Raw genomic sequence first — 15,906 nt, forward strand, 5'->3', positions numbered from 1 at the left:
GCGTTCCAGAACAGTTCTCTGTGTCTCTCTCCGTCTCTGTCTCTCCCTCTCCCTCCCTCCCCCTCTTACTCTCTCCCCCTCTTTCTCTCTCTCTCTCTCTATCTTTACAAGGGTCTACAAATGGATCAGTGCTGAACTTAGAGGAGAGCGCTCTGCTCTTAATTGACTGTTGCTCACGGGCTCCCTAACCCGGGGCAGTTTATAGTGGTTAATGAGTGTTTGCTGCGTGCCAGGCATTGTGTTCTCTGGGCTTTAATTCTTACAACCAATTGAGTTAGGTAACTTTGGCGTCCCCATCTGACAGGAAATCAGAAGCTAACAGGTTACGCGCAGCTCCGGGTCACACAGCTGTGAGGTGGCTTGGAGCTGGAATTTGACCGGATGTCCCTGATCCAGAGCTCTTGACCACATACGCTTGTCCCTTTTCTTCCTATGGCATTCGTGTCTCCATTTCCTCATCTGTCAAATAATGGGGTTGGGCCTTTCCCCTCCCCGTCTCCTATCATTTTTTGGCAGGGGGACTAAGCGAGTGGTCTTGGGGGACAACTTGGAGTTCTGCCCAGTGCAGAACTCATGTCTCAGATATCTGGTTGACACCTGCACGAGGCTGTCACGCAGATTCCTCCCCTTCTACACTGTCCTATTGAAGCCCCATCTCTTCACCCTGCTGGGGAGACCTACATCACCTGGGCTCACTCCCCTCCAGCCACACAACTCTGTGCTGTGTCTCAGATATGCCACCTTCTTTCTGCACCTCAACCCCAAATACATTCTTCTACACTGGCTCCTTTTCACCTTTCAGCCTGTTGTCGCCTTGGAGAGGCTTTCCCCGACTAGGTCGCCTGTGCTGCCAGACCTACCCTGTCCCAGCCCCTCAGCCCAGTGAGTGTGACACTCAGCCGTTTGAGAAGTGCTGCCTTAGAGTGGTAGGAGGGAAGCTTACCTGGCTCCTGGACCTTGTTTTAATCTGGTGAGATTTGTTCAACGTGCGGGCATGGGGAGCGGCTACTGGATTAACTGGCAAGAAGTGGAGGAGGTGGGGGTTGAAACGAGTCACCCGACAGTCACTGAACCAAAGTTGGGTCCCCTCGCCTGCACGCAGCAAAGCCAACCTACAGACCCCGGGTTGTGGTGAGGGAAACTGCGGGGTTTATTGCAGGTGCTCAGTAAGGAGTCCAGGCAGCTGGTGCTCAAAAGACCCGACCTCCCTGAAGGCTTTCAGGGAAGGTTTTTAAAGACAGGGTCAGGGAGGGGGTGCTGTGGGCTGTGTGATCAGCTTGTGGACGTTCTTCTTGTTGGTTGGTGGTGAGGTCATCGGGAGTCAACATCATCAGCCTGTTTCCAGCCCGTCTGGGGTCTGCATTCCGGGGGCAGCACGCAGTTAACTTCTTCCACCTGGTGGGCGTTTCCGTATCTGCGAAACAGCTCAAAGGACATGGCGCAGAGTATCATCCACAGCTGTTGAGGAGGGACTGAAGGTCCTTGACTTTAAGACCAAACTCTTATTATTTTGTCTTCCTTGACTGCTTTTCTTCTTTCTGCATTTTCTCACTTCTCTGATTAAATTTATTCTTTGGAACTCGGGAAGGCCTAGGAGGCTAAAGTTTTTCTACAGACAAGGGGCAGGCAGAGGACATGTTGGCGGGGGGCGGGGGGGTGTGCGGTTTCCTGTCCCCGGAAGGCTTCACAGGGTCCTGCTCAGTTACATGACGGCAGAGCCTGTGCTCCTAACTGAGGGGTCGACGAGGCCTGCTCCCAACCAGAGACACCGTGGTCGTGCCTGCCCTCGCGTGGCGGGGTTTGATGCTTCCTGCCGGCCTAGCCAGGTGGGTGTCAGTGCCACTCGCCCCAGGACTGATACAGCAGCTCTCCCTCCAGGCCTGCTGCTGCCCGTCGCAGCCACACCTTCCTCCCACCTTGTTCCCGTCTTCCCTTCTGCCTTTAAGGAAAGTAATTTCTCGGGTGAGTGACAGTGGACTAGGAACTCTGAGCTTATTGAGGCTCCAACAGTCACTTCTCCACGCGGGTCTTCCTGTAAGGGTCCAGTGGGTCAGTAACTTGTCTTGAGTACCTAATTACACATAGGAGTAGCAGGATAGCGGATGTTTTTGTGGACTCCCGTGAAGGTGAAAATTGGTAGAGCCAGTTGGGTCCTAATTTGTCAATACCTAGAAAAGTGGAAGCTACAACCTAGCAGTTACACACCTAAAGGTTTACCTTGGAAAAATTACCCCTAGCTACACAAAGACAGGTACTAGAGCGGCCGTGGTAGTATTTCTTGTAAAAAAGAAAATTTTGGAGGTGACCCAGATGTTCGGCAGCAGCTGGATGGGTGGCGAAGCCATATAGCTCTGCCACCGTGACAACGAACGGGTTCAGGGCATCAAACCTTTCTTTCAGCAGTGTTAAGCAAAAAAGCAAGTTGCAAGGGAATATTCAGTACGATAACATTTACGTGGAATTGAAAAACCTAAAACAATAACGTACGTGGTTTAGGGATACATAACGTGTAGTAAAAGTATAGAGAGATGGCGTGAGAGTAAGGAGCCGTCCATTCCAGAGAGTGGCTGCCTTCGGGAAGGTGAAGGGGGTACACACGGTGGGGGCGGGCTTGCGGGTGGCCGTTCAGGCCCAGGGGGTGTGATGCTCTGATGAAAGGAACTGAGAGGAAGCCAGTGCGGCTGGGAGAGTGAGGAAATGGGGTGGGACGTGAGGCAGGAGAGGGAGGGAGAAGGGTCTGGAAGACCCGCTTTCAGGCCCTGCAGAATGTGGAGGCTGGGAACGAGAGCCGGGGTGGTGTGGGGTGGGGTGGGGTGGGAGGAAGGATGGGGGGGCAGATGCCAGGTCTCAGCATGAGCGAGGTGCTGGGCTGAGCATTGAAGAGAAGGATGGGAGACTTTCCCGTGACAGACAGATCGTGCGTCACTGCGGGGTGGGCGGCACTAGTGTAAATGCAGGGACTTAGGGCAGGAAGACTGAGTTCCAGTGCTGCCCAGCTCTGCACGGAAATTGGCGCCTTAACGTCTAAATTGGTTTCTGCGGTCCTAACAGTGGAGACCTTCGTACACGGATTGGCTGCAGCTGATAGATGTCAGGCCCCCACCGCGCAGGCGCCGTTCTAAGCAGACTGACATGTCTGGTTCATTTGGAGCTTATGTTTTGTTATGTTGGTGGGAGGGAGGTGGAAACAAAATAAATAAACGAACAAGAAAACAGCAGACCCTGCTCTGCAGACAGCAAAGCAGGCTGGTGCGGTGGCCCAGGCCTGGGTTTCCAGGGGTGGCTGAAGGTGTTGGCGTGAAGTTGGGTGGGCTTGTCTGAGAGGAAGGCCTTGGGGGGGCGGGGTGAGGGTTTGGAAGGAGATGATGCACATGCCGTGCGCGGGAAGGTCAGGCCCTGAGTATTTGCGCGTGTGTCAGGTTCTGTGTGTTTGAAATGGGAGAAACAAGTTCTAATTCACGGGTGTGACTGGACCCCGGTCAGGTCAGAGGGGCTGGGGAAAGCTGACCCAGGCATCTGGCCACATGGTAGGGTTTAAGAAAACGTCTCACGTGTGGTGGCTTGTCTGTCTACAGGAGGACCTCGAAGCCCTCATAGCCCACTTCCAGGCTCTCGATGCCAGAAAGACTCGGATCGTGGAGACACCCTGCTCCCCGCCTTCTCCAAGGTAAGCAGCACGGACTCTCCAGTGTAGCTTCCGACCTGAAGTTTTCTGGTATAGATTGGAAAACTGCTTGAAGTAGACACCGTGTTTTCATAAGTAACTGGGCACTTGGGACATTTTCATCATGAAAACCCGCCAGATCAGCTCCCACAAAACATTTTTTTCAGTTCCACTTAGGAAGAATGGGAGTGAGGCAACTCAGCTTCATTGTCGTGTAGAAACACGGCGACGAGGTCTCCCGGCACAGCTGCTCTGCTGGTCAGGGAGGTTGTGTGGGTTTGGTCGCTCGCCACCTGGTGACAGTCTGTGGGCAGTCCGTGAGCTTCTCCTTGCTTCTTAGGTTTCTAAAGGCCCATCACGGTGCGAAACTTAAAATCATGATAGCTTTTTGCTGTGTTCGTTCATAATGCTTTCAAATTCTCATGTGAAAAGTGGGACCATTAAATGTAAACTGTCTGTTAGCCATTTTAGGTGGGTTTGTAGTTTATGTGAGGAGCTCCAGCATCTTTTGTAGGATTTGAGGCCCTGTGGAAGGAGCAGGCTGTGGGGTTTCTTTTGTTTTTTAAAAAATTAATTAATTAATTTTTGGCTGCATTGGGTCTTCGTTGCTATGCGCAGGCTTTCTCTAATTGCAGCGAGCGGAGGCTACTCTTCATTGCAGTGCGCAGTTCTCTCATTAAAGTGGCTTCTCTTGTTGTGGAACACAGGCTCTAGGCACGTGGGCTCCAGTAGTTGCGGCTCGCGGGCTCTAGAGTGCAGGCTCAGTAGTTGTGGCGCACGGGCTTAGTTGCTCCGTAGCCTGTGGGATCTTGCCGGACTAGGTCTCGAACCTGTGTCCCCTGCATTGGCAGGTGGATTCTTAACCACTGCGCTACCAGGGAAGCCCCAGGCTGTGGTTTTCACTGGCTTCTTGCTCCTTTCTTCCCGTCCCCTTGGCTCCGGAATGCCAGTTGTTCTCTAATTTGATCCAGGGATTCAGGCTCAATAGTTATTACACCTGCTCCTGGCAGAGCAGAGGCCGGACATGGAGTGCATCAAGCTAGGAGCCCAGGGAGGCTGAGTGACCCTGATAAGGAGATGCCACGTCCTTCGGAGAAGGGGAAGTGCCTTAACTGCACGAGCATCCGGGGCTGTCTTGTTCAGTTGAGAAACGATTTGCTTTGTTTCCCTCAGGCCTGAGTGGAGGCCTTGGTCTAGCACGTCAGGAAGGGAGGTGGTAAGAGTGCCCCCTCTGCTTCAGTGGGTGCAGGGCACGGCCCCGAATCCCACGACTTCGCCCCCGGCGTGCGATCGTCACCTGTTCAGGGTCGGGAGCGGTGTGCTTACCCCTGAGCAGACACAAGCGGCTTTGCAGCCGCTCCCAAAGTTGCAGATCCTCTTGTTCTTCGGCTCATAAATTCCGTTAGGAATCTGCTGTGATTTTCCTTGTAGTTATTGTGTTATCGTTGAGGCCAAGCATAAGAGTCACACATGGTAGGTGGACGTTTTCATCTGAATTGTTGAAGCAGATAAGTCCCTGAGACCTTTGAGGCTTTATCTGTACAGCACCCCTGAGGGAATTCACTTTGAATGTGGGCTGACTTCTTTTGGATGACATTTTTCCTAAAGTATGCTGCCCAGAAAGCCAGGTGTAGTGTCACAATATGATGTGAGACGTCGGCAGTCCCATGGGCCAGCTGGGAAGCTTCCTGGCAGAAGGGAGCCGTTGGAGCTGAGGTCTACTGGGGTGTCGACCTTTTGGTGGCAACCTTAGTACCTTCTCACCTCCACCTCTCTATCGCATTACGGGAAAAACCCAGGAAAACCACCAAGTTTAAGTGTGTACGTCCCCACGTCTTGGCTCGGAGGTAGTTTAATGGGGACATGAGGATGAGGTGCTCGGTTATACCGGAGCCCAGGGCGCACTGTCTTGCCTTGAGGATTTGACTACAGAGTTTCTCAGCCTATAGAATGTCTCTGTCTACAATAAATCCCCAGGAGAAAAACAGTTTTCAGATTTCCCAGACTTCCTTGACCTTGAAACCCTTTTCCCTTTGAGAAGCGTCCTGTGGGATTAATGTGGTGGAGGGCACCTTGGGGAATGCTGCTCTAAGGGCTTCTGCAAGAAGGGTATTTTCCCTCTCAGTCACCGTGCCCTTCATTACTTCTGCTGCAATGGTCAGGACCTACTTATAATTCCCTTATGGCTATTCCCTTGTCCTCGTGTGTGAAGTAAGTAGAAAAGTATTTGCGTTTTCTAGATGGAAGGGATCTGGGATGTATATTGAAATGCTTCAATACTGGACCTCTTAGAACAGTTTAGATTGTGATTTAAGAGGATAGACCTTTAAAACAGGACAGTTCTGGAAAATTGGCACATAAATAGGAGCCCCTAGACTTCCCACTGCTGATGATTTTCAGCCAAATGCTGTGTGAGTAGCCCCTGCCCTCCTAGGAGACTGAGCCTGGGTGTTAGTGTCTTGAGGGTGAGGCTGCTTCTAAGGACGGTGCCTCAGCTTCTGTCCTCAGTGCCAGGCTCCTCTCTCACAGAAGTTTAGGACGGGCATGTCCCTGGTGGCGAAGCCCTCTGATGGAAAGGAGAATGGCTCTCAGTTTGGGCGTCACGTGGTTTGATTTTGTGTTGAGCTGCTGCTTGTGTCTCTTGCAGGTTAAATGCCTCACTCTCCGCTCATCCTGAGAAAGATGAATTAATCCTTTTCGGTGGTGAATATTTCAATGGCCAAAAAGTTAAGTATATATTTTCTTCTTTCCCTCCAAGTTTTCATGGGTCTCATTTAGAGGAAACTTCATTTTAAGCTGATGTCAGATATTCATGGTCCTTTAACTCCCCTCTTGTGTGTCCACATGTCAGAACTGGCCTGGGCCATGGTCCTTGACAAGGCACCAGGGTCCTTTAGGAACCTTTAGGGTCACGCCTCTTAACCGCCTGCATGAGGTGGGCCAGCACCCTGCTGTTCTTCCTCATGATGGGTTTCCAAAGGTGTTTGAATAGGGAGAGTGCTGATAAATTGCAGAGCAATTGATAAATTGTACAACCTGTAATTTTTATTTTTGAGCAGACCAGAAAGCCCTGTGTTTCAGAGCTATAGATGAAACAGTTCCAAAATCCTGAGTTCGCCTTCCCTGCATAGCGGTCCAGAGATGGTCTTTGTCATTGTGTCATCATCCTGAAGGGTCCGGGGACCAGCCTTAGAAAACATGTTTCCTGGGGAGAGCTAGTGATTGAGATCCTACCTTCCATTTGCTGTCGCTTGTGTGGAAGCACCATTCGTGACACTAAATTTCCTCTTCCTTTCTGCAGACTTTTTTCTATAATGAACTCTACATCTACAACATCAGGAAAGACGCCTGGACTAAAGTCGAAATCCCCAACCCACCTCCGAGGCGTTGTGCTCACCAGGTACGTGTCCGTATGGCCATCAGCCTCCCCTCCTCTCTCGCTGGGGCTCTGACTCGGGGTTCCATGACAGACCTTTAGAGCTGGTGACGGCGGGCAGCCTGGTGTGGAGAGGCTGGACCTTGCACCTGGTCCTCACTCTCCAACTTGGACTTGCTTCTGAGCTGCTTCACACTCAGACTTCACCTGTGAGGCTGGGAGAGGAACTCCTGCTCCTCCAGGTGGTGTGAAGCTAGGTGAAAACACCTACGTGGTGCCTGGCATGTAGCAGTCAGGAAAATGCTCCTGTATTTGAGTGAGAGAGGCTCCCACAGGCCCAAGATCTGGTGACCAGAGAGATGAAGACAAAAAGACAGAACGAAAGGTGTCAGCGGTTACTGAAAGTAGCTATTGCAGAGTGAAATGAGTCGTGCCCAGGGACGCTGAGGGAGCAGCGCCAGGTCGGCGTGCTTTCAGCTCGTTTCTGCTCACCGCAGCGAGCGCTGTCAGAGCCGGTGACTTACAGGGAAGGGGCCCTGGTTTCATGGTTCCACCTTCATACGCTCCGCGAGGATGGGCGTCGGTCTGTCTTGTTCATCATTGTACCCGGGACAGTGTTTGGGCTCAAAAGATAATGTGAAAGAGTGCTGCCTCTCCAGGGTCAGCCTACCGCGGCATGACTGAAACGTCCCTCCACAGTGTGTGCTTCTCCTTTTTCTAATCCTGTGCTCAGAGTAACCTCCCGATTGAAATGGGGTCTGCGAGGGGGAGCCGACTGCCTGAACTGCATAGACGTCTCATGCATAGCCGGGCTGGCAGGCATTTGGACTGGTTCATCTTCTGGAAGAGAGGCATGCACTGCTTTCTGGTTTAAAAACTAGACCTTAGGAAGGCTGGGTTTTAATTAATAAATGGATCTTGGTAAGTTCTAGTCCATTCACCGGAGCCCTCTCCAGTTCTGAGAATGCATCCACCCCAGGTCTCCAGGCTAAGCACTTAGTCCTGTCCTGTCGCATCCCGGCCCATCCCGGCCCATCCCTGCCCATCCCTGCGGGGAGCAGTCCCCTCTCAACGCCTCTCCAGTTCCCGGGCCCCAGGAACGCAGGCTGAGGTGCTTCTTTGGTGTTTGTTTTCTTATCCGTTTTAATCAGTTATTAACTCTGTCCTTGAAGAATTAGTGTCATAAGTCTTTGAGATTTTTAAGTCAGTTACTTTGGCAGGCTCTGATTTGTATGTACATCTTGTGAGTACTTTATGAGTCTGAGGGTTAATGTTATCCCTGTAGATAAGGTTGGCTTGCTGTTTACTCTGTGAATTTCACAACAAATCAGAGCTCTGGGAAACAGAAAATTGGTTATAAAGTCTTTTGCCTAAAGGTCATTACAGTTCAAATTCCACTACGTTAAATTCTGAGACATAAAAATTCCCTCATGGGACTTCCCTGGTGGTCCAGTGGTTAAGACTCCATGCTCCCAACGCAGGGGGCCCGGGTTTGATCCCTGGTTAGGGAACTAAATCCCAGGTACTGCAACTAAGACCTGGCGCAGCCAAATAAATAAATAAATAAATATCTTAAAAAGTTTTTTCCTCATTATGGACTAGTTTAATGAATGTGATGATAGAAGCCACATTCTTTAATCAATTAGGGGCAAAATGAGTAGAAGGAGAAAGCATACGTGGACCCTTCATTCTGTCTTTTCTCTCTAGATTTTTGGGGGGTTATTTTATTTTGTTCACTCATTCATTCATTCATTTAGCTGTGCTGTGTGGCTTGTGGGATTTTAGTTCCCCAACCAGGGATCGAACCCATGCTCCCTGCATTGGGAGCGTGGAGTCTTAACCCGGGACTTCCCTGGCGGTCCAGTGGTTAAGTTATTTTAGCGTGTAATTTGAGGGTTCAGTGGCCTTTTCTAAAATGAATACAGCCAGTGAGAGAAGGGAAGGGGTCACGAGGCCCACTGAAGGTGTGCCTGACGACGACCTGTCAGGCCTCACCTGTCAGGCCTTGGCTGGTGCTCCCCTCCCGGCACCCTCCCCTGGGGAGAATGTTCAGACACTCGTGCCTGGACGGGCTGACGGGACTGTTGAGAATGGAGGGGTGGGGGAGTGGGAGGTGCGGGCGCAGACGGAGTTCACGTTTTGTTACTCGCCTGATCGTTTGTTTCTCCCCAAGCAATAACTAACTAAACTCACTTGAAACAAGATGCATTCTCTCATGCAGCAGAACAAAAGATTCCATATGGTTAAAAAAACGTCACCTGTGTTCTCGTCAGCCTTTGTGCGAGCCTGAGCAGTAAGTAGTTTATGGAGAAGAGGTAATGTTTACAAAATGCTTGTTGCTGAGTGAGCAGATTGCACTGACAGTGCCCACATGAGCTGCAGGAAGTGTTTTCCTCCAGCTCAGTCACAGCTGCATTGCCGTCCATCCGAGAAGGTGTTGCAGACTTGTTCCTTGGGAAATTCTGAGCATCTTTAACATGCAAGGCACTCTTCTAGGGCTGCAATACGGCGACAGAAAAGACACATTTGCCATTCTTGGTGATGTCCCATATTTTGTGTTTTCTTTGGTCCTGATGGCCTGGCACGTTTTTAGGACTTGGCTTTCACAAAGCTGACGTGTGTGGCTGATGTCAGAATCCATTCACAGAGTCTGTATGTTGTTTGGACTCCATTGTGCCTTTTTTTTCACCCTTGGAGGGAGAGTCGTGAACTTAAGGTTTTCTAGACGTGATTTTATTCCAGTTAAGACAACAATACAGAAACCCAAACACCTGGGAAGCATACAGCCTCGTGAGACAAGGAGCAAAGTAGATGCTGGCTAGGACAGCCCTGCCTTGTATAGGGAGCAGTGCCGTCCTACTTTGGTCACTGGGCAGTGCTTTGCCTCTGTTAGATCCAGAGAATGTTGGTTGTTTACATGTTTATTTGTTATGTTCATGTTTTCTTCTAAGTCTTTGGACGTATTTATAACTTTTCAAGTCCTTGTCTGCTGATTCTCTCATCTGTGTCATTTCTGGGTCTCTTTGTATTGACTAACCTTGTTGATATGGATCACATTTTTCTGCTGGAACTGTGTGGTTAGATGATAGACTTTGTGAATGCAAAAGCAGATCTTAGGGAAGCCTGGGCAAGCCCCAAAGCTGAGATACATCCCTGAACACTAGAGCAGTTCTTGTCTTTTCAGATTCTCACATGTCTTCTTATTCACAACATTCCCACTGGAGTCTCCATACTCCTTCTCTGTCAGGTTGTCGTTGTTCTGATGCCTTCTGCAGTTTCAGCCTGGCCCACAAGGAGACAGCGTCCTCAGTCTGTGTCACGCTAATAAAGTGGGTGGTGTTTGGGTTGCCCAGACCCCTCCTGCCATGAGCATGACGCCATTCAGCGAAGTGCCGCTGGAGTGTTGACTGTCTGCGTTTGTTTTCGTTCATCAACAGATGATGAGTTTCGTTCTGGTAGGTGGCTCAGCCTCGTGCGGATCACCGTGAGCCTTTGGAGGCTTTCTCTAAGGATGGTAGCTCCATGGCGTGGCCTTTCTGGGGTCTCTAGTGAACGCCCTGGGTATTCGGTGACACCTTTCACTCTGGTTGGAACCTGTCTGTCTCCGAGCCCCCTGTGAGCTCAGGTCGTTTCCAAGTTTTCAGCCTCGCAGTGATGGTGCCCACCCTGTGCCCGGCCTCCGGCGGTCTCAGTCTGCACACGTGCAGCTTAGTGTTTATGGGCTCCAGGGGAGCCCACCCAGACTTCAGGGTGCTCGGCCCTGCAAATTCCAGCTGCCTCAGCATCCTGGAACTCTGGCTTCTGTTTCCTCAGCTCAGCAGGACCACGAGGGTGCGAAACTGCCTGCGGGGTCAGAGGGCTGACCTTGCTCGTTTACCGTCTCTCAGGATCACGGTCCTGCACGTCGTGTTGTCTGGCTGTCGTGCTTCATAGGTTTTGTCCAGTTTCCTCCTTGTTTACAGTGGGAGGGCTGGCATGGTGCTGATTGCTGAGCCTGGTCAGAAGTGGAAGTTTTATGCCTGTCTCTTTATAGTTTTCATCTTCTCTTGAGTAGTATGTTAGCTCTTTCTTGGTGTTTATGGTCTTTGAGGAGGAGGTTAATACAGAGCCCTCAGATCACCGGCCATCAGTCCACCTTCGTGTCGTCCCCGAGTTCTGCCTGTGATGGGATGTGGGAGACACACTCTGGTCACAGTCTGTTTTCTTGCCTGGAGTTTGACTTCATTTTTTAAGAATGGCTCTGAAAACTGCTTATGTAAGTAATAAATATTCATTGTGAAAAAAAAATGAAAATAATGAAAGCAGAGTAAGTCCATTGTCCATTCTTCCAGAACTCCTAATTTATATTTTCTGCGTCTTTTCTCTGCACCTGTGATTCATAGTTCTGTGCATCTATATTTCATATTAGTTGGACTATACACATGCGTACATGTGTGTGTGCACATATATACATGTATATATGTATGTATACATATTCTCCCTGTACTGTTCTTCCCAGTTAATGCATTATTTGTGGTGTTATCATGGGACATTCAGTAGCTTCTATAATATATTTCAAAACTATATTGTATTGCGTAGCGTGAAAGTACTACCTAAACTTCATTAAGCTCAAAAAAATGTGTTAGGTTTGGGCCTGAGCTAATCCTCATGTCCGGTTTAAAGATTTGAAGTGATCAGTTTCTTTCTTTATAATTACTGGGGTTTTAGAGTCCTAGGAAGCTGGCTTGTCTCTTGGTAGGTCAGTCCTGAGAGGATGCACAAGACTGAGTGAAAATGGTGGGGGGGACACATCACCCTAAGTGTGTCACCAGGACCCTCCAGTTAGTCCAGGGCAGGAGCTGCATCGGTGATGGAGCCGCACTTCTGCAGCATTAAGCTTAATTAAGAGAAGGACCGCACTGCAGTGCAAGCCCCAGGGTGCTCGGAGGGTGCCTGGGGGCGGGCCTTCTGGGAACCACCGTCTGACCGCCCAGTGTGTGCTTGTCCATGGCGGTTTGCGAGGGCAGGAGGCATTCACACAGGCTGCTTTGGAGCACCTGGCGTCCAGCTGCCCCCGACCCAGTTCCCCTGCCCCGGCCACACTGTGCCTGCTGCCGTCGGCACTGCTTGTGAGCCCCTGGCCAGACGGCCCCTCAACAGGTTCCCGTCCCGCACCCCCTTGGTGTGAAGGACGGGCCCAGTTGCCTCCTTCGCTGTCTGGGCCCAGGGCTGGTGACTCGCAGGGCGGGCTGGCCCACCAGTGGCTTGTGTGGCTCTGCCAGCCCAGGCGGTCCCGCCTGGTTCCCACGTGGCCTGTGAGCCCTGGGCCTTCAGCAGAACCACAGAGGGTCAGGCCGCGAGAAGGACCTGATGGGGCAGGCATTTGAAGACGAGGTCAGGGCTTGGCACCGGGTGGTCTGGGGGACGGGCTCCGGTTTTACCTGAGAGCTGTATGGCTGTGCCCTGACCTGTCGCCATTCTCTCAACAGGCTGTGGTGGTGCCCCAGGGCGGCGGACAGCTGTGGATCTTTGGCGGGGAGTTTGCCTCTCCCGATGGAGAGCAGTTCTACCACTACAGGGACCTCTGGGTCCTGCATTTGGCCACCAAGACGTGGGAGCAAGTCAGGTAAGGTGAGGAGCATGACCCCTGGGCCCGCTCCAGTCCCGTGCCAGCGTCTGGGGTTCATGGTGGTGGGATCGGCTCTTGTAGGATAATTCCAGGGCTCCGAGGAGTGTGGTTGCCCGCCTGGGAGACCAGCCTGGCTGGTAACCAAAGTGAGGGAAGAGCTTCCCCTTCGCGGAGTGGCCCAGCCCGGTGCCGGCTGCCTGACATCTGGCTTCGTGGAAGGCGTTGCCAGGGTCTCTGGGACCAGCGCCGCATCCGGGCTCATTTTCCTGGTCCTCCCTCCCCTCGTCAGCATCAACGATGATCATGTTTTGCTGCAGTTCTCCTGTCTGTTTATCGCCCCAGAGGAGGCTCTGGGTTTCAGCTTGCTGCCAGTGGAGTGCCGTGTCACTGAGAGGAAGTATCCGGCTAGGTCTGCTTGACATAGGAATAGTGGCGCTTTTAAGAGGAAGGACAGGGAAGCCTTTACGTCACTGTTCAATAAACCAGGCTCGGCCATCGATTCCTGCTTCTGTCGGTGACATTGACCTGTGGTTGTCACGTTCACCCCTGCAGTCTCCGTGGCCAGAGCCACACGCCTGACTCTAGAGAGACTGACGGTGTGTCTGCATATAAATTATGTACAAGAAGAAGCCTAGTAGCACGACGGATTGAAAGTGGAGTCAGTGGCTTTGCCCTCGTGGGGCGCACGCGCGGCTCTGGGCCATTGGCTTTGTACTGTTAAAGCGGCTGCCAGGCTCCCCACCTCAGCGGAGCGGAATTCGGGGGGGTTCAGGACTGCTGTCAGGTCCCGGCACTTGCATCCGAGGGAGGTCCCTGGAGGGTGTGCTCCGTGGTCCCCTGAGGGGCCTTTTAGGAGCCTGTGAATACCCGGCTGTCGGCCTGCTCAGATCAGCTTCCAGCCTGGAGCGTTAGACTCAGTGTAAAGAGTTGACCGTGAGAGTGATTGGAAGGTGCTCAGAGATTCCCAAGCTCGCTAAGCTGCTGGGGAAGCTCTGGAGAGCAATCCTAGTAAAGCTGGACCCAGGGTGAGCCTTGGTGTGCTCTCCCGAGCGCCGCTTGCATCTCCTTCTCTTACTTGCTTTGGGAAACGCATGGCAACTAAGAACTTTTCACATTAAAAATTGATTTTGTTGTGTATATGTTGAGACCTAATTATTTTCTTTTTTTTTAAATTAATTAATTAATTTATTTATTTATTTTGGCTGTGTTGGGTTTTCGTTTCTGTGCGAGGGCTTTTTCCAGTTGCGGCAAGCGGGGGCCACTCTTCATCGCGGTGCGCGGGCCTCTCACTATCGCGGCCTCTCTTGTTGCGGAGCACAGGCTCCAGACGCGCGGGCTTCAGTAGTTGTGGCTCACGGGCCTAGTTGCTCTGCGGCATGTGGGATCTTCCCAGACCAGGGCTCGAACCCGTGTCCCCTGCATTAGCAGGCAGATTCTCAACCACTGCGCCACCAGGGAAGCCCGAGACCTAGTCATTTTCATTTTCCCCTTAATTTAAAGAGTGTTCAGGCCCAGAGCATATACCCTTTTTTGTCTTTCTTGCTTTGCTTCAGTTATTCTTTTCAAAATCCAGTTGTTATTTCTTTGTTCACTTCTGGTGAATTGGTTCTTGATGTTTTCGTTGCATTTTTGTCAGCTTTGGTAGCTTTTGCCTGTAACGTATGGGTGAGGGACGGTGAATGGCTCCGTGAGGAAGCAGCACCCGTGGGGCCTGGTGTTGATGGTGGCGGCATGTTGTGGGGTGTCCCGCAGTGACCTGCTGGGCTGTGTTGTGGCGCGTGCTTTCTCGTGGCCTTCAGACCTTTCCGGTTCCGTGACAGGTATTGCAGGTGTTTGCTCCAAGGAAGCAGGGAGGCACTAGTGACATGCAGTCACTGCCCTTTGCAGAGCTCACCGCGCCTGCTGTCCCTAGCCCCGCCTCATTGCGCGACTCGAACTGTGTCCCGGCGTTACCGGCCTGGTTACGCTTGCTCGGCATTCGAGGCCTCTGTCCTAAGTCAGAAGTTGTTCCTGGTGAGCAGGTCTCGCGTTACTTTTTTGCTGATTGTAATTAAAGTGGGAGAATTCCCAAAGGTATACTGGGGGACCTACTAAATGCTAATGTGAAGGTGCAGAGGCAGAACTGAGCTGCCTTTCTCAGCCCCCCTGCTCTAGCCTGGATAGAGTGGTGTGGCAGGGAAAGGGTTGGGCGCTTTACTTTTTGTCTTTTTTGTCTACAGTGTCTTTTTCTTGAGCCGACCTCCTGGGCCATCATCTCTGGTCCTCGGTGGGCGATGGGCAGCCGGGCAGAGCTGCGCTGAGCTGCTCTCTTCAGCGGCCGGGGTGCGGCGGTGCGTTTCACCAGAGCCCGCGCTCCCTGCGGGGCTGAGGGTCGGGGGGCGGAGGGCCTGCCCCTGGCTTCTCCTCGTACTCTGTCCGCCGGGAGAGTTTAACCGACCGGCTGAATTCCTGTGCTTCTGCTGCTCAGCCCAGTTCCGTTACCGCTGCTTCACGTGCCTACGGTTCCCAGATGCGTTGTGTTTGAGGCTGGCTCTGTTTTTAAGGCCCCTGGTGGGATGCAAGAAATCAGAAGCGGTGTGCGAGAGATACTGTGTGGTGACGACCTCCGTTCCCCTTTGTCATCGTGGGCGCTGGGCTCGGTGCCTAGGCGTGCGCACAGCCGCAGCCCTTCCCCTGCCCTGGCCCAGCGTGTCTGTGAGACCAGCGAGGAAGGTGTGCCCTGTGTGGCCCGTTCCTTGCTGTTACAGTGTCTGCAGCCACCGTGTGTAGGGAGCAAGCACGTCTCAGGGAAGGCTCCCTAAGTGAGTCACACACCGGAAGCCACAAGAGGGTGACTGTCTGACCGTGGGGAATGTTAAGGTTTTTGTATCAGGAATGATGCCACCAGGAAAGTGTGGGAGTGGTGACAGGTTTACAGCGTGAAGCGAGCTCATGTTCAGAGTAGAGACTTTGTGTGGAGTAGTGAGCAGCCAGCGGCCGGACGTGAGAAGGCAGCCACGAGCGGCTCACACGGAAGGTCGGACTGTCAGGCGGTGAGGGCCGGGCAAGCAGGGGTCCCTCCCGCTGGCTGAAGTGTCGGCCGGCAGCACCCGTCGTTCCAGCATCCTGTTGCTTGTGCCTGCCCCTCGACCCCATCTTCACTTTTAGGAATATACCCTAAAGAAATGTTCCCTCTCATTTTGTACAAAAAAGCTTGTACAAAAATATATGTACAAAAAGCTGAGATGCAGAGCAACACGTCCCTGAGTGTGTGTGCAT

The 15,906-nt window shown here is 52.1% G+C and overlaps 1 protein-coding gene across 3 annotated transcripts in view; it reads left to right on the top strand.

The window, feature by feature from the left end:
- KLHDC4 (kelch domain containing 4) overlaps positions 1–15,906 on the top strand; it is a 324,942-nt gene that overhangs the window by 268,422 nt on the left and 40,614 nt on the right. The window contains exons 2-5 of one of the 3 annotated variants that reach the window (XM_061173357.1): positions 3,576–3,667; positions 6,312–6,390; positions 6,966–7,064; positions 12,509–12,645. The exons of 1 other annotated variant lie outside the window; for it this stretch is intronic. In XM_061173357.1, the coding sequence (XP_061029340.1) occupies positions 3,576–3,667; positions 6,312–6,390; positions 6,966–7,064; positions 12,509–12,645 (407 nt within the window). Of the gene's footprint in view, positions 1–3,575; positions 3,668–6,311; positions 6,391–6,963; positions 7,065–12,508; positions 12,646–15,906 lie in introns of those variants that run through there. One more of the 3 variants, XM_061173358.1, reaches the window with a different exon arrangement.

This window comes from Eubalaena glacialis, chromosome 18 (assembly GCF_028564815.1).
Source record: "Eubalaena glacialis isolate mEubGla1 chromosome 18, mEubGla1.1.hap2.+ XY, whole genome shotgun sequence".
Taxonomy (NCBI): Eukaryota; Metazoa; Chordata; class Mammalia; order Artiodactyla; family Balaenidae; genus Eubalaena; species Eubalaena glacialis.